Source organism: Desmodus rotundus, chromosome 1 (assembly GCF_022682495.2).
Source record: "Desmodus rotundus isolate HL8 chromosome 1, HLdesRot8A.1, whole genome shotgun sequence".
NCBI lineage: Eukaryota > Metazoa > Chordata > Mammalia > Chiroptera > Phyllostomidae > Desmodus > Desmodus rotundus.
The window spans coordinates 209,488,243-209,513,763 of NC_071387.1; the positions used below are offsets into that span (position 1 = coordinate 209,488,243).

Consider the following 25,521-nt stretch of genomic DNA (forward strand, 5'->3'; position numbering starts at 1 on the left):
GCTTTATGGTGATTCCGATGAGAAGCTAGGGCTGAAAACTATTTTTTTTTCTTTTAAATAGTTTTTAATGCTATATCTCGAAAGACTTCAAAATGCACTTTTTCCTGGGGTGGGGGGGTGTGGAGATTTCCAGAAACAAACAAAAATGCTTTAATTTTTACATATTTTCCAAATCTGAATTGTCTTACACTTTTCACGCATGCACTGAATAGAGGCTTTTTCTTGGAGAAACTTTCCTTTGAGGCAAAGCAGGCATTTTGAGAATGTTGGAGAAATCAGGCAACGCAGGCCAGCCCGTTATGCGCTCTCTAGAGACTCCTGTTCTTCCTTTTGGAAGGGCTCAGGTTTAATATAGCGCAGCTGTTGAACTCTGCCCTTCAAAGTTTTAAGAAGAAAGTGTTTTACCCTTTAAAATGGAAATGCCTCTTTTAGGGAGGTGGTCTTTGGTGGATATAGTTCTCTAAGAAAGTTTCATGCTTTTCTAGAGTTCTTTTGTTTCAACGATTTCTTAGAATTGTTTCAGATGTTGAGAGCAGTTGAGAGTAATTCTGGCTGCTTTTGTAATATGTTTTGCTATATGCTTAACAAAGCAGGATGAAGATTTTATTTCTTTGTGTTTTTTAGGACTCAAAAATATGTTTTCTTCTTTATTCAGCCACTCCATACATAAGTAAATGGCCCTTGAATAGGGCTTACCAGACAAAAGACTCTGTTCTAGATGACTGTCCAGCAGGCCATATGCTTCTCCTAAAAACGTCAGTCTGTCCTGATGAGCTCTAAAGTGAACACAGATGTTTGGGCTCTTTTGAGGACTACCACTCTTTGTGTGAAAGAGCACTTCTTTTTCAAGAGATTTCCTTAAAATACTTATAGAAATTTGCATGAAATTTATATCTTTTGTGTTTTAAGTCTAATGAAATGAGATTTAATTAGACATTAGTAATTTAATTTTAATATTCTTAGTGCAAATGAAATTTGGAGAATTAAATAGGTCTCAACATGGTTTTTGTTAAGATTTTATTTATTTAGTCTTTTAAAACTTGGAACTTAAAGTGCTTTATCATATTTACTTCTGTGCATCAAAAGGTGATATTCTGGCAGGAAGGGATACCTTTTTGATGTGCAGTGCCTTCTACTTTGGTAGGTTAGCTCTAAAAGTTATAGTTGATGGATTCATATTATGTATGAGAAAATTCTAGGATCATCCTCTTCCACTTCTATTTAGTGCAAGAATGTCTAGAAATTCCTGCTTCTTGATTATTTAGCAGTTGAGGAATATATGGTTAATTTTTGGTAGCCCTAGAAAACCCTATTTACCTGTAGACTTGCTGGCAAGTGATGTTTCCTTTTAATACTGTGTAGAAGAATTCTGACCCCCCATGCACGTGTCCATCCTTCAGACCATTGAAGACATAGGCATCGCTCACTCTTCCTGGGAGTCTGTGCTCCAGGCTTAGCCTGTCCAGCTTGTTTACCCCTTTACTCACGATCATATTTCTTAATGCTTTACTGCCTCTTCTCGGTGGTCCTTCGACTAATGTATGCCACTTTGCCAGTATTTTTCTTTGAACTCTATATATTATTTTCTTATTGTTGAGCTTAGAGAGTTCTTAAAATATTCTGGATGTCAGTCCTTTGTTATATACATAGTTTGCAAAAGTTTTCTCCCAATCTGTTTTTTTCTTTTTATTCTTTTAACTACCTTTTGTAGAGTAAAAGTTTTTAATTTTGATAAAGTTCAGTTTACCAGATTTTTTCTTTTATGGATTATACTTTTATTTTCATATCTAAGAACTATTTGCCTAACCTCAAACCATGAAGGTTTTTTCCTGCATCATTTTCTTAAAGTTTTGATATATTAGACTTTCCATCCAGATCGCTGATCCATTTCAAGTGAACTTTTGTATAAGGTGTGAGAGTTAAGTTGAGGTTAATTTTTTTGCATATAGATGCACACTTGTTCTCCCCTTTATTGTAAAGATTATTCCTTTTCCATTGAATTGCTTTTGCGCCTTTGTCAACAGTTGGCTGTATTTGTCTGGGTCTGTTTTTATATTCTCTACTCTGTTCATTTGGCAATACCACCCTTTCTTGATTACTGTAGTTTTATAGTAAATACGTATTGTAACTGACTAGTTGCGGTTCTTCCAATTTTCTTCTTTTTCTGTATATTTTAAGCCATTCTACTTCCCTTGCCTTTCTTTCTACCTGAAATTTAGGCTCAACTCGTCTATCGCTTTGAGAAGTCCAGGTCGGACTTTGAACGGCATTGCTTGAAATCTGTTCGTTAGTTTGAGAGTTGTCGTTTTTCCTATGTTGAGTCTTCCAGGCCATAAACATGGTATCCCTCTTCAGGTGTTTACTACTGTTTTCATTAGTGTTTCGTAGTTTCGAAGGTACAGATCCCGTATGTGTTGTTAGGTCTGTGTCTGGGGAGCTGCGGTAAACAGCGCTGTCTGGAAACTTCAGTGCTGATGCCACGTTGCTGTGTGCGGCAATGGGGTGGGTTTCTGTGTGCTGCCTTTCTGTCCTGCCCCTCACTATGTCCACCTGTTGGGTCTGTAAGCACTTTTCATACTCTTTGGGGTTTTTAAGTAGGTAATCATGCAATCTGTGTATAGGGTCAATTTATTTGTTTTTGGTCTGATCTTTAAGACTTGTTTCTTTTGATTTCCAGAAGGATGTTAAGTAAGAGTGATGACAGAGATATTCTTGCCATTTAGCAATCTTAGGGGAAACTGTTCGGTTTTTCACCATTAGTATATGTTGTATGAAAGCTTTTTTTTCCTTGTAGAAATGCCTTTTGTAGATTGAGGAAGTTTTCTTCTACTCCTACTTTGCTAATAATTGTCATGAGTGTTAGTCTGTCTAATGCCTTTTCTGTATCAATTGATATATTCTTTTTTTTTCTTCAGACTGTTAATATGGTGAGTTATATTGATTGATTTTCAAATATTGAACCAGCCTTGCACTCTCAGGATAAACTCCACTTGGTCATGTTGTTTAATTCTTTTCATATATCACTGTATTTGATTTGCTAATTTTTTTTATGTTTAATGTTTATGAAGGATATTGGTCTATGTTTTCTTTTTTTATGCAGTATTTGCTTAGATTTGGACTCATCAAATGAGCTGGGAAGTGTTTCCTCATCTTGAATTGCTTTAGTTTCATTCCCCCAAATTTGAAATATTACATTTTATTTTCATTTGCTTCCAAATATTTTCTTATTTCCCTTGAGACTTCCTCTTTGATGCATGGATTATTTAGAAATGCTTTATTTAGCTTCCAAGTATTTGGAGACTTCCCTATCTTCCTGTAACTTATTTCTAGTTTCATGCCATTATGTTCTGAAAACCCAGTTCCCTGTTCTGTCTGGAAACCTGTGGCCCCTGCTGCCTTGCTGTGTAGTGCAGGCCTGCATCTGTGCTCAGAGCGGTGGCTGAGGGACGGAAGGACACGGGACGCAGAAGAGCAGTGGGTGTCGGTCCTGCCTTGTTGGAATCATAGCTTCAGTGAATGGAGAAGAACACTTCCTTCCTTAGAATTTTGGCTCCAGCAGGTTTCCGTGTGGCCCTGGGATTGCCTCTGGCTGGTACATGTTTTAGGAGAGAACAGGAGAGAAAAATATGGGTGATTTCTCCTCATCCATCACCAGCTCCTTAGGACAGAGTGCTTCTGGAGAGGTGCTCACAGTGGATTTCCTGCTGCAGTACTCCAGGCAGGGGATGCTGGAGGGAAAACACAGGGTAAGCTCATTGCTGGGGGCGAGGTCCTTTGGATTCTGGTGATTGCCCCTGACCTGGGTGTTTACTTTCATAGTCTTCAAACTAGCTGTTCCAACTCCCTGGAGAGGTGGGATAGACAGTGCTTCCTACTACATCTCACGTTACTTCTTCATAGGGCCAACCATCCTGTGATGGACTATTTTTAAACTGGTTTCAAATATATCTTGCATTTTGGCACATCTGAATAGATTGAAAAGATCTAAAGATGATTCAAAAAGTTCTTCATATGATCAGATTGTAAACCATTAATTCTTAACTGTGGTGGGAGGAAGGGAGGAGTTCACATACTAGAATCTTAGAAATGGGGCAAAGAAAGGATTTCAAAGTACATGTGTCCTTAGTAGAAAATCATGGCATTTAATGAAAGACGCAAGTTTGTTTTGCACATGTAAGTGGGTAGAAAAGTACATTGAGTCAGTGGTTTAGACCATCAACCAGTAAATCTTAACTACTTGGAGAGGGTGTGGGAGTCAGAGGTTTATTTTGAGTAACTGGTGAAAGTTTTGGTGACTTCTCTCTAGAAATGTGTACGCTCACATGTGTTAAACTGGAGCTACATTTCGGGGGAATTCATGGGTCCCAGACTTTGCAGCCCTTCCATAGAGCATGTGAGATTTTACATGACGTTTGGTTTATACTGGCTCTCATGTTAGACCTTTTGATTACAAGTGACAAAAACCTAGAAACTCAAATGGCTGGCTCGGGCTAGCAGAGGGAATTGGTTTATATCACCAAACAACGAGAAGGGCAAGCGAGGCTACAGTTAGAGGGACAGCTACTGTTTCACGTTGTTTTTCCTGTGTGGCAGGTATCACAGGAGGGAAGTTTTTCAGGCTCATGTCTTGTAAGGATTGAAAACCCTTGTCTCCGGTACCAAGTTTAAAAAATCTTGGGGAAGTAAGTACTCAGTTAAGTCAGATTAAGCAGCCTCAATTACCGTAAGGATTTGCTACACTATAGGCGTTATTTGTAATGCCAATTAACCTGCTATGTCATACGCATGTAGGTCATAAGAACTCAGTTGTAATGAAAGATGGGCCGTCCTGAACAAAAATTAAGAACGGGTTTATTTTATATTGAGATATCTTTAGGGAACAAATAATGTTTATATATATTGTATAGGCTGACCTGTTAACCCTTTTTCCTAATGAACTCTAAGACTTTGCTTGCTAAAGTTTGTTCACTCAGTCAACAAATACTTGTATTTCTTTCCTACAGACTTTCCTAGGAGGTACAGCCGTGGAGCATCTGCTTTGAGGGTGAATGTGTAGGGTTAGGGTCTCTGTAACCTATTTTGGGGGAGTATGCTAATAATAAATCTAATATGTTATTTATTGGCTTTGAATTCAAGCTGTTCATGTGGCCAATTCCCTTAATAATCTCTTACTATTGTCCTTGATTCCAACTTTGGGAAAAATCTATTTTCCAGAGATTTTCTATTAACTCTTAAGATTAGCCACGGCTGTGTTGGCTTTCTGACACTAGGACCACGCCATTGGGCCCATCACGCTGGTGTCACAGAGTAGTTGGGAGCGCACAGTTTGAGGTCAGCTCTACCGGTATTTGAATCCTAGCTCTGATGTCTCCTCTCTCTGCCTGCTTTGTGACCGTGTTCTGTTTATAACATGGACATAATAATCTGGTTCATAAAGTCCTGCGGACAGTGTCCGGCATAAGCTCAGTGCCTAGTAAATTGTAACATCACCGTCATCATTATTCTTTTTTTATGGCTTCTTTTTTTTTTCCTTTTGTTCCTTTCTCCCTTCCTCACCTTTTTTTTTTCCTTTCATAAATCCTTCCTAAGACTCTAGTTCCTCTTCCTGGATTGCCAGAGCGTCTTGGATTTTGTCTGTTTATTAGCAGCATTTTATTCCTGAGTCCGTAAAAGTGTTCTGCACCTGGCTTCTTCTAGATTGTGTCCTCCCACTCGCCCCTCAGCATCGGGCGGTCTGTGTGCAGCACCCACCTTTCCGCGGACACAGCTTTGGTCAGGGGTGTCGGTGACCCTGTTGCTAAAAGAATAGACCTTTCTCAGTTCTTATCTTATGTGACCTTTGCAATCCCAAAAGATAGCTTTCCCATTCTTGAAAGATTTTTCCTTTGACTTTTATTTTGTTTTTCTTCCTTCTCAGTTCCTTTTGAATGCCCATTCCTTGAACTGTCAGTATTTCTGAGTTTGATTTATAGCTCTTTATTTTTAAAAAATGTTTTATATTACATAATTTATATACACATGAATACATGTCACATATATGTTAGGAAGCATAATGGCAAAATGAACTTGTGTGGGCCCACCATCCAATGTAAGAACTAGAGAATTACCAATGTCTTCATTCTTTGCATACTCTGTGATAGGCTGGATGACCCCACCCCCACGTGTTCATCCTGATCCCCAAACCTGCGGACTTGCAGATGTAATGAAGTTGAGGATCCTGAGATGCGGGGTTATCCTGGATTAATTTAGCAGGGCCCATGTAATCAAACCGTTCCTCCAAGAGGTGTGCAGGAGGGATCAGAGGCGACAGAAATGCCGGCATGGGAGCCTTGACCAGGGTGCTCTGACCACAGGCCCGCAGTGTCGGCAGCCCTTCAACGCTGGGGAAGGCCAGCAGCACATCCTCCCCGGAGCCTGCAGAGGGAACTGGCCCTCCTTCCACACGGGCGCAAGCCCTGGGAGGCTTGTTCTGTGTGGAGGACCTCCGGAACTGGAAGAGAGTGAGTTCTGTGGTTTCCACCCACCAGCTCGGTGGTGATTTGTTACAGCAGCACTAGGAAACTAATGTCCTCTCTCTCTGTCTCATCGTCCACCGTGACTTCGGTTGCCATCTGTTTGCCTAAACCTAAACGTGGACATTTAATTCGCGTCATAATACACTTTTCACTCAAGGAAGTCAACACAGACACCTGACAACTAAAAGAGAGTAGAAAATAGTTTTTAAACACTTAGAAATTCAAGTTAATTCTCTCATTATTCTCCTTAGTGCTCGTTTGGTACTCCACCAAAGAAACAGCGCTTTATTCCAGTGCTCGAGGGTTGGATCATCAAGGGGCTGTTGGGTGGGTCCACCTGGGATCAAGGGGACTTCCTGAAGGATTTCCAAAGATAACTTCTTGTTGCAGTTTTCATCTCACGCACTGACTGTCAGACCTACTCTTCGTGTCAGATGTGACTCCATGTCTTTTTCTTGAATTTTATACCCTGAGCGCTAACCAGGCCCTCCACACTCAGCTCACCCGCCACAATCTGATGGTCATCTCCTCCTCCACTGCGCTCATCCTCCATCACTGCTGCCAGCTGTGTGTCATTCTCATCTGTCTCTGGCCATCCGCCAAGGAGCCCTTCGGTCCCAGCCCTGACACTCACCGAGTTTCCATCCTTACCGCGCTGGTCCCCCTGTCCTCAGCCTGCATTTGTTCTTCTCTTTGCCTGTAGGATAAGCCCGGCTGCTTCGTGTGCCCCACAGAGCCTTCTCCTCGCTGTTCATCTGCTCCTCGGCCCCTCAGCGCCCCCTGGCCCAGTCCCCGGCGGGCGCACACTGTTTTCGTTGTTTTAGTGATCCTGCGCTCGCAGGCTCATAATGGAGGTTCTGTCCCGTGGAGTGTTTTTCTGCTTTCCCTTCTTCCCTGCCTTGCTCCACCTCGAAACCCTCTGCCTATTTCACTTCTGTTCGGCCTCAGGGGGCACTTCAAGCATCACTCTCTCTAAGGAGCGGTATTTGAATTCTCAGGCTTAGGTAGTGATTGCAGGGCCCCGTGTGCTTACCTCTGTGCCTCGCTGTGATTCCGGTTTCCCTGTCTGTGTCTCCCACTAGGGTCGAGCTCTTTGAGCACAGAGGCTGTTTCTCCTCCCCCTTTGTGTTTTCACAGCACAGAGTGGCGGTGAGCATGCCGTTGGGACTCAGTGAGCATCTGTGTGCTCATTCGATTATGGAGCAGTACATAAATCTAAAAATAGTTCATAACATCTTAAGCAGGATAGCACGTGAGATATTTGTTCTCCTTATGATGTACTGCGTGAGTTTTAAATGTAACTGTCACGGACTACAATGTTACAGATCACTGAAAAATGTGACTTACGTGTATAGTTTTGTGATGCACCCTGCTTCTTCCTTATATTGAATAATCGTATTGCAGACTTTATCTTAAGGCAATATCTATTAATTCTGTCAGCTTTTTGTGTGATGTGTGTTTTTACTAGTACTTCAAAGTTTTTCACCAAATAATGGAAAAGATGGAAATGTATTACAAATTTAAATAATTGCCAACAGTAAAGTAAAAAATTTTTTTCTGTAATAAATAGCTGGGTAGCTATTTTACCATAGATTTTGGAGTGGCAGAGTGCTTCATCTACAGAATAAACTCTGACTTTTGAGATTGAGGATTAACATTCTACTGTTATAGTCCACATTAAACATGATTTTACTTAGTTAAGTTCAGTTTTATTTATTTTAGAAATAACAGCAAATAAAAAATAGAATCTAGGGTTTAAGGCATTTCAGAATATTGTAGATACTGTTATTTAAATTTTACTATTTGATTTGATTTACTGGAAGGGAGTTAGGAGGAGACAAAATAAGAAACATTAGGGGAAAAGTAAGGACTTTTTTGGAAAATAAAGAATTTATGCCCTGTCTGGGTAGCTCACTTGGTTAGAGCGTCATCTCGATATGCCAAGGTTACGAGTTCAATCCCCAGTCAGGCCACATACAGGAATCAACCAATGAATGCAGAGATAGAACAACAAATTGATGTCTGTCTCGTAAAAAAAAAAAATGCATGACTTTTCAACCAAAAAAGTTTTTTAATGAAGTTTTAATTTAATTTAATTATTTTAAAAGATTTTATTTATTTGTTTTTAGACAGAGGGAAGGAAAGGACAAAGGGAGGGAAACGTCAGTGTGTGGTTGCCTCTTACATGTCCCCTACTGGGGACCTGGCCCCCAACCCAGGCATGTGCCCTGACTGGGAATCGAACGGGCGACTGTTTGGTTCACAGTCCGTTGCTCAATCCACTGAGCCACACCAGCCAGGCCTCAACCAAAATTTAAACTACTGGTTTTGTGGTGTTATACCTAATTTAAAAATAAACTATGAACATGTTTGTCATGACCGTAATAGGCACTACATAATAGGCACTACATGTGTGAATTAATATGCCAAATTGTTTTTTAAATTCCCTTCTCAATCCTGTCACATTGAATGCTCAAGGAAAACAAAGTATCTGGACAGCACAGGCAACATTGTTAAGGACTTCTTCCTGGTACATCCCACCACACCTCCCTCTCCATGATCCACAGTTGTTCCTCCTTGCCCGGCAAAGCACCTTGGGTACACGTTTATTGTGGACATTACCACTAGCATTTAAAGCAGTGGCAGTGAGATTGTTGCCTCTGTGTCTGCCTTTCCCCAGTAAAACTGTGAAAGCCGTTATGCAAAGGACACATGTTTTAATAGATGGTTGATGAATTCAGAGTAAGAGTTAGAATCTTGGTGTACATGCTTAAAGGTATACGGTCAGCGGAGTTCACCTGGGCCTTTTGAACACAGATACACGATTTTGTAGTCATAAGTATTAACCCTTCCAGATCTTTCAAACTGCTCTTCAAAGAGTATTTTATTGACTGGATCTTTGTCAAGGTAGGCAAAGTGTGTTAAGGTTAAAGTGTTGTGTTTAGGTGCAGCATAGTGACTGTGGTTAATAATATTGTACTGCATGTTGCTAAGAGAGCAGATCATAAAAAGTTCTCATCGCAGGAAAGAAATGGTGGCTGTGTGTGGTGGTGGGCGGTAACGAGACCGAATGCGGTGCGCATTTCACAGTAGACACCAGCCCCGGACCCTTTTCTACAAACTTGAAACTAATGTCCTATGACACGTCAGTTACATTTTAATTCCTAAAAAAGTCTTCTTTAGGTAATTGTGGTTTTAGAAGTTGGAATGTTTTGGAAAGTCAAAGGAAAAAGTACTGTTACATGTCTTATTGTCTTATCGATTGTACTAGTTTTGTTATTGAAATCAAATTGCATATATAACTCTAACAATACTCATTTAAAAGTCATAGACTTAGGAGTTTTGGTTAAGTAATTTACTTAGGGCAGTCAGTGAGGGTTTCCGATCTGTTCAGGCTGAGCAGTCTGCGGTTTGATGACTGTATTTGGACGAATCTTACAGTGGTTGTTGGGTTTTTCCCGAACAGCGTGCAGGCCTGTGAGGCTGGCCAGGGAATGCAAGCAGGCCGTTTTCTTCGTTGCGCTCACCGCTGTGAAGCTGAGTGTGTGGGACTTGACTTTCTTGTGTCCTTTCGTGCACTTGTGCCACGTTTATGAGGCGATAAAATCTAGGTTGTATTTTATACTTATTTTTAAAATTCTTTTTGAAATTAAACAGACATGAATTATTTTTTTGAAATACTGTATTGCAAAGGGACCCTACTTTCCAACGAGTATTTTCAGTTTTTCTTTAAGAACTTACCTCTAGTTACATTAATTTATTACTAAATTTTTCCTTGATTGATGCCTTATTTCAAAAAACAATTGCTCTAAAATAGGCTATAGGTAGCAGACATCTACTGTAGCTGTTTAGGGAGATGAATTACTGTTTAGTTACTTTTAATCTGAACTTCTTTGTAGTTGAATCCATGTCTAGAATTGCCATCCATTTCTGGGTTAAGCTAATAAAAAGTTAAAACATCTAAATGGAATTTAATTGTTAATTTGCCAACATTACTTTTTGAGAAATAATACTAATGATTGCTAATAATTGTACCTGGAATATATCAGGAACAGTGCTAAGTGCTCACTATTTACGTCTCCTTTCCTCTTGGCAGTATATATGTATATGTATGTATATGAGCAAAATGCACGTATATTCTTTTTTGAAAGTAAATTATACATGTGGTACTTAGCCCCTAAATACTTTCATTTTTTGAGGTAAGTTACCACCAGCCAGGGAAGGACTTTAAGCAGAGGAGTGGCACGAGTGGTTGCCATACTTGGTGGTGAGGAAGAGGAGGCCAGTCGGTGACTGCTGGGGGGTCCAGTGGAGAAGAGGGGACATGGGGAGCAGCGGGTTTGGTGGTCTGTGTGGTTAACTGGACAGAAGAGAAAAGTTGGCGGTTCACATTTTTTTATAGAGAAAATCTGGAAAAGAGTGTTTCTTAATCTTTTGTAGGGGGGTCCCTTTCCTCTCTTGCCACTAAGTGGACTGGTCCTGCATGTTTCTAGAGCGAAAGAAGTGAGCATTTATATATCTCTACACTGGGCACTCCATGCCAGTTACTTAACGTGTTATTTAATTCTGCTGGGCATTCTAGGAGGTGGTATTATCCTTCCTTCTGCAGACGGGGAATTGAAGTGCAGCATCGGGGAGTAATTTGTTCAAGTTCATATGCTGTTAAGTGGCAGATCTGGAATTTTAGTGTGGGTCTGACCGACTCTGAAGTGACCATGTGACCATTTTCCAAATTGTTTCATGAAGTCAAAGGAAGTCTGTGTGTGTTGGTGACTTTTTCTTCTCAATGTATTTTTAATCATACAATAATCAACCTTTAAAAAATAGTGTGTCAAGAGTGCCAGATTTGCCAATGGACAGATAGTCACTTTTGAACTGAAGAATAAAAGCTGCCCACTAGCTTTCTTTGTGATGTAACATTGCTGGGATGCTCGTCTGCTCAACTACCGTATCTTTTAAATTCAGCATACTTTTGTGATTGAATTTATTGTTTATTTTCTTTTAAATATATTTACGATACAAACATTCCAATGGCTTTATGGCAGTTAGAAGTTTTAAACCAGAAGATTTATAACCTGAAGTAAATAAGCAACAAGTTGGGATACTTCAAAGTGAAGATAAATGAAGATAAAATTCATGGCCTTTAAAAAAAAAATTAGGCGAGCTGCCCAAGATGAAACAGTAGTCGTCAGCTGATTTGCTGTGCTGAAATTTTGCTGAGGATTTTTGTGTCAGGGTTCATAAGAGATACTGATTTGTAGTTTTCCTTTTTTAAAAATATCTTTATCTGGTTTTGATATTAAAGTAATGCTGGTTCCGTGGAACAAGTTAGTACATAATTCTGTTGCTTCTATTTTCTGGAAGAGATCGTAGAAAATTAGTATTATGTCTTCTTAAATGTTTGGTAGAATTTATCAGGAAACCATTTGGGCCTGGTGCTTTCTTTTTTGGAAGGTTATCACTTACTGATTCAAGTTCTTCTTTTTTTTTTTTTTTTTTTTAGATTTTATTTATTTATTTTTAGAGAGGAGAAAGGGAGGAGAAAGAGAGAGAAACATCACTGGGTGGTTGTCTCTCGCACACCCCCTACTGGGACCTGGCTCGCAATCCAGGCGTGTGCCCTGACTGGGAATCGAACCGGCGACCCTTTAGTTTTCAGGCCAGTGCTCGGTCTGCTGAGCTGCACCAGCCAGGTCCATGTCTCACAAATTTTTAAAAGTTGTACTTTTATTTTCATTTAGCTCAAAATATTTTTTAGTTTTTCTTGAGGCTTCTTTTTGGACCATAAGTTATTTAGAAGTATGTTTTTAAATGAATAATTATGAATCTTCCAATTTTCTGTTACTAATTTCTAGTTTAATTCCACTGTTGACTGGGAGCATGCGTCTTGTGATTTCTAGCCTTTTAAACTGTTAAGGTGTGTGTTATAGCCCGCCATCTGAGCCTGTCTTGGTGATGTTCCACGTGTACTTGAGAAGAGTCTCTATTCTGCTGTTGTTGGATGAAATATTCCATAAATGTCAGTGAAATCCAGTTAGCTGACGGAGCCGGTCAGTTCAGCTATGCCCGTATTGATGTTCTGCTCTTAGAAGATGTTGCAGTCTCCATGTCTAGTAAGCGGTTGGTTCGTTTCTCCTCGCACTTCTTTCCGGCTCCGCCGCACATGCTTTAGCCTTCTCTCGTGCGCTGATATACCGCAGGGGTTGTTGATGTCTTCTTGGACCCTTTGTCTTGACATAGTGCTGCTCTTTATTCCTGATATTTTTTCCTTTTGTTTTGAAGTCCACTTTGTTTGAGAATAGTGTAACTGCCGCAGTAGCATTTGATTACTGTTAGCCTGGTGTACATCTTTCTCTCTCTCTTTACTTTTGATCTGTCTGTGTCTTTACATTTAAAATGGGTTTCTTTTGGGTTCCGGCTCCCTTCAGTTGGTATATTTAGACCATTGTCATTTAAAGTGATTATTGATATGGTTGGTATTAATATCTACCTATGTTTATATCTCTCTTTTCCCTTTTTTGGGTCTTTCTGAGAGTTCTTTATATATTGTAGCTATTTGTCTTTTATCTGCTACGTCTGCTGTACTTATTACTACCTTGATGTTTCCTTGTTTAGTTTATAGTGCTTTATTGTCCAGAAGTTATTTTTCTTTCAGTTTGTGGGTATTGTATCTTAAAGCTTTTCTTTCTAAAACTTATAAAAATTCTTATATTTTACTCCAATGATTTGTACACACAACACTGTGTGTGTCTATTAGTCCATCTAGAATTCTTTGGCATATGATGTAGATATCTTATGAGGATTTAAACATTTTTGAAAGGATAACCAGCTGTCTCAGTACTATTTACTGGGTAGCCTCCGGCCACTGATTTGAACTTGTCCGTTTACTCCGTAGTGTGCTGACAGACCGCAGAGTCAGGCTCCGTGCTCCAGCCGGTGCTGTGTACCTGCGTCTGTGCCTGCTCTGTGCTGTGTACCTGCTCTGTGCCTGTGTCTGTACCTGCTCTGTGCTGTGTACCTGCTCTGTGCCTGCTCTGTACTGTGTACCTGCTCTGTGCCTGCTCTGTACCTTGTGTGTGCCTGCTCTGTGCCTGCTCTGTGCTGTGTACCTGCTCTGTGCCTGCTCTGTGCTGTGTACCTGCTCTGTGCTGTGTACCTGCTCTGTGCTGTGTACCTGCTCTGTGCCTGCTCTGTGCTGTGTACCTGCTCTGTGCCTGCTTTGTACCTTGTCTGTGCCTGTGCTGTGTACCTGCTCTGTACCTGTCTCTGTGCCTGTTCTGTGCCTGCTCTGTGCTGTGTACCTGCTCTGTGCCTGCTCTGTACCTTGTCTGTGCCTGTGCTGTGTACCTGCTCTGTACCTGTCTCTGTGCCTGTTCTGTGCCTGCTCTGTGCTGTGTACCTATGTCTGTATCTGCTCTGTGCCTGGGCCAGTACCGTGTCTTAAGTACTGTGTTACATCAGCCGGCAAAGCAAGTCCTGTCCTGTAGTTGTTTCTCAGATTTTCTTGGTTATTTTTGTGAATTTTTCTTCCCTATGACAGTCATTTAATTTTATAAAAATTCAGTTGAAATTATTATTATAATTAATTTGTAGGTTAATAACTGGCATCTTTGTGGTAAATTTGCTTCCACTTATTTTCAAGACACACCAAAGAGCAAGCAACTCAATTCCATTCCAAACCAGTAGACTTATTCTTTAGTGGCCAGAATAGCTCAATAATTTAACCTTTGTATATGTGAACTTTTCATATACTTATGTTTTATAATATAATTACTGTCATCACCAGGACATCTATATTTCTTATTCCCCTTATTTTCACCTTATTTCTGTTTACTTTGATAACCTGGTGCTATAAACGTGGATATATATTTTTTCTCCTTTACTTGGCATTTTCCATCACACCCTCCAGTTTTTTCGTGACCACACTCAGCATCCTGGCCCATGTCCTCCTCCTTATCACCCCTCAATGTCACGTCAAAGTCCAGTGTGTGAGCCTGTTCACCCTCACCCCCTTGCACGAGGCTCTCCTTCGTCTAACGTCACTCCGAGGGTCAGGGTAGTTCAGACTTTGCCTGGAGCTGTGTTGGGAGGGGGGGGCGCAGTTGCTCTCAGGCCCTGCTGTGAGTCCTGCCTGGGGAAGAGCGGGGAAAGGGCTTCTGTGAGCAGCGCGTCATTCCTCTTTACTTACCTGGCCAGTTGAACATTTAAAGTTAGTATTAAGTACTGTTCCTAAAGATTAGAAATTAAAGCAATAAATCTGAGTCAGAATCAAAGAATTTATTTGTGAATAGATTATAAAATATCTTCACGTTAACTTCCACTGAACTTAACTGAAGCGTTTGTCGCATCTTTTCCTTTTACTTCACATAATTTCCAGAATATTAGAGTAGACCCTTGACCCTCATCTTCATTTGTCCCGTTAACAGTTGGTGCTTCCGTGTTTCTTCCTAGTGAGCACAGTGTTTTGAAGACAATTTAAATTTTCTTTGTTGTTTCAAGATATTGAAAAGCTTTAAGATCAATTTGAAGGTGATTGACCCAAATGTCAACATATTTGAAGACTGAGATAATTACTGTGACATAGAGACCATGTATATTTTATTATTTCAGTTAGAACTAGTAATATTGTGTTATGGTTTAGCATGGAACTGAACATTTTTTGATTTAATGTGAATTTGAGTTAATTTAATTTGCAGTAAATTGACAATAAACATAATTGGCTTTAACTAAAAAGCTGAGAATTAATTCCTTAATAATTTCCATAGGATTAGGAATTCTACTTTTTTAGAAGTCCAGGAAAACATTTCTGGTCCTTTGAAGTAACAGGTTCAATTTTAATGTTTATAAAGCTGCATTCAATTATTTATAGGAATGTTTTTGCTGTCTGTAGTTGGACACAAAGTACCCCACTACTCATTGGCTTAAACCAACAGTCATTTATGTTGCTCCCAAACAGGCATTCTGGGTGGGGTCTGGCAGGGAAGCTTATCTCTGCCCCAGTGGTGTGTGCTGGGATGGCCTGAGAGAGGGGTGTGGGGGCTGGAGCTAGTGTTCCAGGCCTAACAGTTCACTCACCTGGTCAGCAAAGTGGGATTGACTCCTGATGCCTCTTCAGGTGGGTCTCTCGGGGGGGCACTTTGGATGCCCTCCTGATACATTGGCTGGTCTACAAGAGTGAACATCTTAGGAAACAGTGTTCTAAGAGGAAGTGGAAGCTGCCAGTTCGTTTAAGCCCGAGCCTGGAAAAATGCATCGCCCCGCTTTTGTTATTGGTCAGGCAGCCACAGAGCTCAGATTTTAAGGTTAGGGAAGATGGGCCTCAGGCACTCGATGGGAGGGGGGAGTGTCAGAGAGTCTGAAGCCATGTTTTCAAACTGCTATAATGATACCAGAATTTTGCTGTTCTTAGTTGATAAGGATAATTTGCTTCAAAGGGAGAATACTGTTGAAACTTTGAGATAGTAATATTGGTTTTATTCAGATACTATTTTCCAGTGCAAATGGCTTCTTTTATTTTTTCACCATAAGACTTTTTGAAAAGTATATTTGAAGTATTAAAGAGGGTATTTGCAAGATGTAATGAGTGAAACTAGAAGACTGATGAAAGAAATAAAAAAGATCCTAATAAATGCACGTGGATAGAAGACTCAGCATTGTTAAGATGTTACTTCTTCCCAGCTTGATCTATAGATTCAATGCAATCCCTGTCAGAACCTCAGCAGGGTACTTTGTGGATATAAAGAAACTTATTTTAAGTTTATATAGAAAGTCTAAAGACCCAAAATACTCAGTATTAACAGTGACGACACTAAACCCCTGGCGAGAGTGAAGTGAACAGCGAGTCTCATACATGCCGGTGGAAATGCAAAACGGCACAACCACTTTCGAAGACAGTTTGGCAGTTTCACACAAAGCTAAACAAAGTCCTTTTTTCCTTTTCATTGAATTTATTGGGGTGACACTGGGTAACAAAACTATACAGGTTTCAGGTACACAGTTCCACAGTACATCATCTGTACACTGTATAGTGTGTTCACCACCCCAAGTCAGGTCTCCTTCCATCGCCATGTACCCCCATACCCTCCACCTCCCCCCCCCCAACTCTACCAGCAATCACCACACTGTTGTCCCTGTCCATGAATTTTTTCTTTTTTTTCTTTTTTGGCTCAATCCCTCCATACCCCCATCCCTCAACCCCTCCCCCTGTCTGGACCAACTGACAGCCTGCTCTCTTTGAGTCTGTCTCTATTTTGCTTGTTAGTTCATTTTGTTCATTAGAACGTGCAGTCCAGTAATTGTGTTCTTAGGGATTTACCCAAATGAGTTGCAAACGTCCTCACAAAAACCTGCACATGAATGTCTAGCAGATGAATGGATACACAAATGTGGTATATATGTTTTTGAAAGTTTTAACTCCTTAGATTTTTAAAGAAAAAGAGGTTATGAGTTGAGAAATTATCATGTAGCATTTCCATTGGGGTTATTAAACTAGAGCTATACTCAATTCCACTTATTGGAATTATAAACTCATCACTAGATGAAATTTTAGAGCAACAAGTTCTCATTTTACAAATTTACAGAGTGAAATTGAGATGCAGAGAGGTTAAGTGATTTGCTCATAGACACAACTAGTAAGGAGTAAAACCAGAGTTAGAAATAAGATCTCTCAATATCCATTTCCAGGATATCTCATTTTCTTACAGGAAACTTTACAGAAAACCAGAAAAGTAAATATAATAAATGGCTTGTACACTGTAATAATAATAATGGATAATACTAATCATAGCCCTTAGAGTTTGTCCTATGGGCCTGGAATTAATGTTGACACTGAGACCTGGAAATGTGAAGAGGCCAGCTAACAAAACAGATGAGTGGACAGGAAGGTAAGCTCGTGAGGCAGTTGAGTTTCTGAGCTTCTCAAAAATGGGTACCTGAACGAAGGGAAAGCAGGACTCACACAGGTGTCTGTTCACTGACTCTATTGCAGTGTCATTCACGATAGCCAAAAGCACACATGGCCAACATATTAACAATCATTTTATGGGGCAACGTATTGTGACGTTAGGAAGTTAAGTGTGCATATAGGGATGACTAGTCTGTAATCAGTAGTAAACAAATGCTAATTTTACTTTTTAAATATTATAACAACCAGAACATGTATCTTAACTGTATAAATAAAATAATTTTATGTAGGTATATTTTGTGTGGCTAGAACTTCAGAGCAGTGTATTTGCAATGATAAAGAATTATATTAATTTTGGGAAATAAATGACAGATTTTTAAAAATACGTGTTTATGAAGCAAAAAGCCTTTTGTATTATGGGTTATCTTTAAGTTATGTTATTAGGAAATAGATTTCCTATAAAGCTGTGTACAGTAGTTCCCCCTTCTATCTACAGAGGATACATTCTGAGACTCCCCTGTTTTTTGCTATTAATACATACCTGTGATAAAGTCTTATTTATAAATTAGGCAAAGTAAGAAATGAATAATAATAACAAATAGAAACATGATTGCTATACACTGTGATAAGTTACGGGGTGTGGTCTCTCCCCCCCGCCTCTTTCTGTCTCTGTCTCAAACTGTCTTACTGTTCTGGACTTGCCGTCTTCTCGTGGGGATGTGGGATGACACTGCACCTGCATGGTGAGGTGAAGGGAGGTGGACGTGCAGAGCAAAAGGAGCATCTGTGTCCTGGGCTACACGGTGACTAGATTTCATCATGCTACTCAGAATGGTATGTGCTTTAAAACTTAGGAAATGGGTGACTTCCAGCCAAGCTGGAGGCGTAGGTAGACACTGCGCCTCCTCGCACAACCAAAAGAAGGACAACACCAATTTAAAAACAAGAAACAACCAGAACTGACAGAAAACCGAACTGTATGGAAGTCCAATAACCAAGGAGATAAAGAAGAAACACTCACCCAGACCGGTAGGAGGGGTGGAGATGGGCATCCGGGCAGGGAGGACTCGGGGCAAGGCGGCAGCTGGTGGACCCAGCGAGGTGGTGGATTGTGGAGCTGGTAGTCCCTCATTCACATGCGGATAAACTGGGAGGAACAACTGGGGAGTGAGACAGACCTGCAACCCAGGGTCCCAGTGCAGGGAAATAAAGCCTCAAACCTCTGACTGAAAACACCTGTGGGGGTTGAGATGGTAGCAGGCGAAACTCCCAGCCTCACAGGAGAGTTCATTGGAGAGACCCACGGCTTCGTACAACGTATACACACCCTCCCACCCGAGACTCAACACCAGAAGGGTTCACTCTGCTTGTGGGGAGCCGGGGAAGTGACTGAAAGCCAGCAGAAAGGAGCAAGAGGCACTGTTCCCTCGCAGACCCTCCCCCACACACAGCATCACAGCACAGCCAGATGGGTTGCCCCGCCCTAGTGAACACCTAAGGCTCCACCCTTTACTGCATAACAGGGGTGCTGAGACAAAAAAAAAATGGCCCAAATGAAAGAACAGATCAAAGCTTCAGAAAAAATACAACTAAGCAATGAAGAAATAGCCAACCTATCAGATGCACAGTTCAAAACACTGGTGATCAAGATGCTCACAGAATTGGTTGAATTTGGTCGCAAATTAGATGAAAAAATGAAGCTGTGCTCAGTGAAATAAAGGAAAATGTATAGGGAACCAATAGTGATGGGAAGGAAACTGGGACTCAAATCAACAGTGTGGACCAGAAGGAAGAAAGAAACATTCAACCAGAAAAGAATGAAGAAACAAGAATTTTAAAAAATGAGCAGAGGCTGAGGAACCTCCAGGACATCTTTAAATGTTCCAACATCTGAATCATAGGGTTGCCAGAAGGGGAAGAGGAAGAGCAAGAAATTGAAAACTTATTTGAACAAATAATGAAGGAGAACTTCCCTAATCTGGCAAAGGAAATAGACTTCCAGGAAATCCAGGAAGCTCAGAGAGTCCCAAAGAAGTTGGACCCAAGGAAGCACACACCAAGGCACATCATAATTACACTACCCAAGATTAAAGATAAGGAGAGAGAATCTTAGAAGCAGCAAGACAAAAGGAGACAGTTACCTACAAAGGAGTTCCCATAAGACTGTCAGCTGATTTCTCCAAAGAGACCTTACAGGCAAGAAGGGGCTGGCAAGAAGTATTCCAAGTCATGAAAGGCAAGGACCTACATCCACGATTGCTCTATCCAACAAAGCTTTCATTTAGAATGGAAGGGCAGATAAAGTGCTTCTCAGATAAGGCCAAGTTAAAGAAGTTCATCATCACCAAGCCCTTATTATATGAAATGTTAAAGGGATTTATCTAAGAAAAATAAGATAAAAAATATGAACAGTAAAATAACAGCAAACTCACAGTTACTAACAACCACACCTAAAACAAAAACGAAAGCAAACTAAGCAAATAACTAGGAACAGAATCACAGAAATGGAAATCACATGGAGGGTTATCAACAGGGGAGTGGGAGGGGGAAAGGTACAGAGAATAAGTAGCATAAATGGTAGGTAGAAAATAGACAGGGGGAGGGTAAGAATAGTATTGGAAATGGAGAAGCCAAAGAACTTATGTGTACGAGCCATGGACATGAACTAAAGGGGGGGGAATATGGGAGGGAGGGGTTGTGAAGGGAGGAAAATGGGACAACTGTAATAGCATAATCAATAAAATATATTTAAAAAAAACAAAAACTTAGGAAATGTTTATTTCTGGAATTTTCCATGTAATATTTTTGGAGCACTATTGACGGCTGATAACTGAAACTACGGAAAGGAAAACTGTGGATTAGGAGGGGACTTGCTGTACATCATAGCTATTGAAAGTTGAGCCTTTGACATGAAATTTTGTATCAGTTATTGGTGATTATATTGCATCAAAATAATGATAGTGGCTATATTGCAGAACTGAATACTATATATTCAATTGGTTTGGAAATTTGAATCATAATTATATATACTAACTTTCTAGAGAAATGTACATAGGATTGCTTAATATTTTGGAAAACTCTAAAATGTAAATTGTTACAGTGATAGCTATGACATCCATTAGTACAGAGTATACTGTATACATGAAATTAAAAAAGTCTGTTAGCTTTAAGTAATTTCTTAGGGTGAGTATAGGAAGATGCTAATATAAAGGAGCTAGATCCTGTGCCCCTTTTATTTCTGACTTACTATTTTATTTAACTAGTACGAATTTCTTCAGTTCTGTGAATGGGATTCAGGACTAAACTAATAACATTAATTAAAAACAATCATACAAATTACTCCTATTTAAACTACTTTTGTTTTGAAATTAGTATGAAGAAACTTTTTTGTTAACATTAAATTCTGTAACTTTTACTTTATGCCGTTAAGAATACGATTGAGATTTTTCTTTTTTACTCTGATGCCATCATTAGGGAATCTATGTTCCAGAAGAGTTGCTAGAGCTTTGCATTTTTCTTCCGGGTCGTGCGAGCCAGCTGCACACTCCTAGGGGGCACAGCAGCACAGCCCTCGGTGCTGGCCGGAGGCCTGCCTGTGCTGGAGCGCCTGGAGCTGGCGGACTGCGCAGGCAGCGAGGGGCTGTCGGAGGAGTCCGGGGAGGAAAGGGATTGCGTGCCCTCTTCTCTTTCTTTCTGTCCTTTCTGTTTTATAAGACAGACAGTGGCAAAGTAGCTCGTCTGTAGAATGTTTGTCTGCCTCTCTTTTCTCATTGCATGGGCTGTTTTTGAATTTAAAATCTTGCACTGCAGGTCATTGAGCACTTCCACCTGGAGGCTGGCCCAGGACCAAACTCGAGAGGCGCAGCTCATCACAGTTGATGAAAAATTGGTAAGAGTTTTCTTAAATACACTGCGAGGATTCTGCTTTCAGGGTTGTTTTGTGCAATAGATTTTCAGAGTGATTTGAATTTGACTTTCTGGATTGATGCAAATTTTTAAAAATTTATTTTAAGAAATATTTGTCATGAAAAGGTAACTTGCTAAGCATTATAAACAAATATTAAGTCATGCAAATAGCGAGCAATTAAAATTACAAAAGGCTTCCTTTTTGTGGTGTTTATAAATAGCAATTAGAACATTTTCATTTTTGTAATGCATGCATTGTTTTTTACTTCCTCAGCAATACTCCTGTTTAAGTTGTAAGGTGCCATTACTGTCTAAAATTAAGTGTATTGGGCTTTCCTGCAATTAGCTGTCTGTGTGACTGTGAGTGTGCGTGCACCCTGTTTCCACAGCGCACGCGAGTGGTCACGGTGAGCCACGGATGAGTGACGTCCTTCTGTCCGTCACAGCAGATGGGGTTTCGGTAGCCAGGCTCACTGACCTTTTGAAGGCGCGGTGCTGCTTTAGATGTAACTTGTTATTTACACTTATATTGTACAGTGACATAAATTCTATAAATGTTCTGAGACTTCCAGGAAAAATGTGTAGTCATACTTTAATTTTTATCCAATATGCTCTCTAATTGTTGTATATCTTTTTATTACTCAATTTTGAGCCTGTGATCATAATTCAAATGATAGGTCGCACTTAAAGGTCTAAATGAGCAAATAAATGGAGTAAACAGGTAAGGAAATCTCACATTTTACTTAATGCTGGTTGGTTTTAACTTTAAAACCACAGGATAACCAAAATAGTCTTATGAAAATGCTGGTTTTGTCATCCTCTGTGAAAAACCCTCTGGTGCTTCTTGCTGAGCCGGTGAGGCCTTTGAGGTCTTCACGCACGATTGTCCGCAGCTGCACCGCACCTACAGCTGCTGCGGTTCTGCTTCCTGCTGCAGGGCATTCAGGTCCAGTGCGCTCTGCCTGGCTGCCCAGTACCAGTCCCCTAGCTTTTCCTTCAGTGCCACGTGCTCATTCTTCACGCGGTCATCAAATGTCAGTTGTTTCCTCCGGCAGGAAAGAATTGAGGGTGTGTGTGTGTGTGTGTGTGTGTGTGAGGGGGAGGGGGGAGAGAGAGAGAGAGTAGAGAGAGTGGGGGAAGGATTCACACAGGCCATGTATTCAGCAATTGATGAGGATGCTCTTTTAATTTTTCCAGTGCCCGTCTCCTTCCAGCCCCAAGAGGTTACCTTCTTGCTCTGGTGTTACGGAGTTTACTCTACTACTAGTAATGCCCCGAGTTCTGTTCTCTCCAGTTTGGAGAGTGCGAAGGTCACACAGCAGTCTGTTGCTCTAAACAGAGCACTGTGAAGCACACACACCAGAGGGGGTGCACACTCTGAGTCTGCTTTCAGTTGGTGCACAGAGTCAGTGCACACTTTCAATGAACTTTGCTGCCCTGTGTAGATTTTCTCCTGCTTTGTTGATGTCTTTCTTGAACTGTGTGCTAATTATATGTAGGTAGGTATAGTATTTCAGCTAAATTCAATAGAAGTCTTGTGTATAATTATTCATAGTTACTGAAGTAATATTTAATATAACGGAAACCCATAGCTATTCATTTAGGTTTATATTAAAACAAAAGTATCGAATATCCATAGGTAGCATACCGCTAAGAGGGACTCCAGGTGGGGGCTCAGCAGCAGTGCAGTGGCAAGGCCAGGCTCTGAGGGTCTTCCAGAAATAGTGAGCCGCTGGAATGGATCTAACGTGCATTTCAAATAAAAATGTGTATCAGTATTAATGGTGAAAACACTTCAAAATGTGAAGTTCTTATGAGTATTTTAAAAGATAGAGAAACAACATTTTAATGTCACTGTTACATTCTAAAAACCAATTTATTAACTTAGGATACTGCTTTTATTAACCACTCAACACTAGATAGCCATTACGTTTGTACCTGAAATTGAATGGAGCCTAGAGTCTTAATTGTGGAAGGGAGTTGGCCACTGTCATGGTTTCTGTGTGTATCTCACACAGGGGATTTTAACATTAGCACAGGCGGTGACTCTAAAGTCCAGGTCTTACGCAAGTGGACTAAACTTAGTGGGGGATCAGTTTTAGTGTTTATTTCAGATCCTTGGAATTTAAAACCAGAGGGTAACTTTACATGTTACCTGGTTATATTATTGACTGTATTTTTCATTTAAAAAATTGTTTAACCTTTTATTCACGAGAAACCTTATGTGGGGGTCCAGTAAGTAATAAACTAGATAAAAGCTGAGTTTTCTGAAGGGTGAGGGTTAGGAGCCTAAGGGAGCCTTGTAAGCATTTTTGAAAAGCTGTCTGGTGGGGGACCCAGGACCCTTGTAGAAGGTCTGCAAGGTCAAACTGTTCCCCCAGTCTCACAAAGACTTTTATGAAAGCCAGTTTCACGTAACGTCCCTGCTGAAGCAGCAGCAGTTATTAATATTTAAAAACCTTCGCCCTGCACACCATCTTTTCACTCCCTACGTGGGAAACAGCAACGTGCAGAAAGCGCCCTGGCAGCGGGCACCGTGGCGCTGCTGTGGCCGGCCCGGCGGATGGAGCCCCGCCGCTTTGTCGCTGAGCGCCTTTCTGCCTGAGGAACCGGTGACGGGTGACAGGCAGACTGGCTGGTCAGACTTCGGGACGTGGTTGCCATTTCCTAGAAAGTAAACCTGTTGCTTTAAGGAAGTGTTACACACGATACACTTTAAGCTTCTAAGTAAAAAAATGATAATTTTTAGAACTTGAATCTGCCACTGGCCTGATTGAGCTCAACAACTTCCCAGGACAGATCGTCTGACAGTATTGGTGGTGACGTTCCTGAGTGTGGGTTAGCGTGTTGTGTAATGGAGTGTGTGGGATTTGGAAGATCTGCATGCCTCTTGTGAACTGGTATTTTCCATGTGACCAGTATGTGATGTCATACAGTCATGCATGGGTAAAACTCTCTCAGTGCAAGAGAGAACCGTGCATGTCATGCGACTATGAAAATATTAAGGTTGTTAATATTAATATTGCCCTGTTTTCTAGTTAGGTGTCTGTGAGCGTGGGTTTCTTCACGTGCTACAACCAAGACAGCGTAGTATAACAGTTTGAGTGCGAGAACAGTTGGCAGAACTGTCTTCCATTAAGCGAGACATTAGAGATTCTCAGAAATGGATATTAGTGCCGCCCTTCTCACTAAATTTTTTAGTTTTTGAAAATACAATTGCTTTTCATAATAATGTTAATATATAATTGGTTTATTTTAAACTTAGTATATATTCAAATTTTTCTCCATTTCTAATTCTTAAATGGCAGATATCTGCAGATATATCTCATATATAACAAAACCTTTTTTGGGTCCCAATAATTTTTATTTTTCATGTATTTCTTAAATTTGTTGGGGTGACATTGGTTAATAAGATTGTATAGGTTTCAAGTGTACAATACTATGATGCATCATCTGTATATTGCATACTGGCCCCTAATTTTATTAGGGGCTGTATATTGCAATACTGACCCAATAATTTTTAAGAGTGGAAAGGAGTCCTGTGACAAAAAGTTTGAAAATCATTCTCCCAAGTCTTCTCTTTTTTTCAGTTAAACATCCCCAGGGCTTTGATTCACTTCACGTGAATTCTACTTAATTCATCATCTTGATTATTCTGCAGTTTGACTGAATCCTTTTTAAAACGTAGTTGCCAGGATTTCTTGTGATGCTCCAGATGTGTCACCCCCAACCCTTTCAATCTCAGCAGTTGTAGTCGGGCAGCTTCAAACTCAAGTTCCCCTGCTTCTTCCCCAGGCACAGTCCATGGAGAGCTGCAGCCTCAGACCCTTGTTACTTGCCCCGTTGTTACCAAGCCGTGTTTCATTTTTCCATCTTAAGTGCATGAGTGTACAGTTTCAGCCGTACTCTCAGTTCAGTGGGCGTGCCACCAAGTAAAGGTTAATTTTTTCTTTTTTTAGTATTACATTTGACGGGCAGAGTTTAATATATAGAACATAAGAAATTAAAGGAATTTGTATAGTATGTCATGGGTGTCAGTACCATTATAAGTACAAAGAAAAGGATGTTTTATTTTGGGTGTCTATTGTATATTGACAACAGGTACCCTGTCTTTTCTTAGGCATAGAATGTAAAGGGGAAAAGTCTGCCTCGCATTTTTCAGTGTTAAAGAATCTACTCTTTCATTTCAGAACGAAA

The 25,521-nt window shown here is 40.4% G+C and overlaps 1 protein-coding gene across 1 annotated transcript in view; it reads left to right on the plus strand.

Annotated features, from left to right (window-relative positions):
- Nucleotides 1-25,521, plus strand: part of NDUFS4 (NADH:ubiquinone oxidoreductase subunit S4) — a 75,638-nt gene that overhangs the window by 7,001 nt on the left and 43,116 nt on the right. The window contains exon 2 of the mRNA XM_024571928.3: nucleotides 21,229-21,307. Coding sequence (XP_024427696.1) covers nucleotides 21,229-21,307 — 79 coding nt within the window. The remainder of the gene's footprint in view (nucleotides 1-21,228; nucleotides 21,308-25,521) is intronic.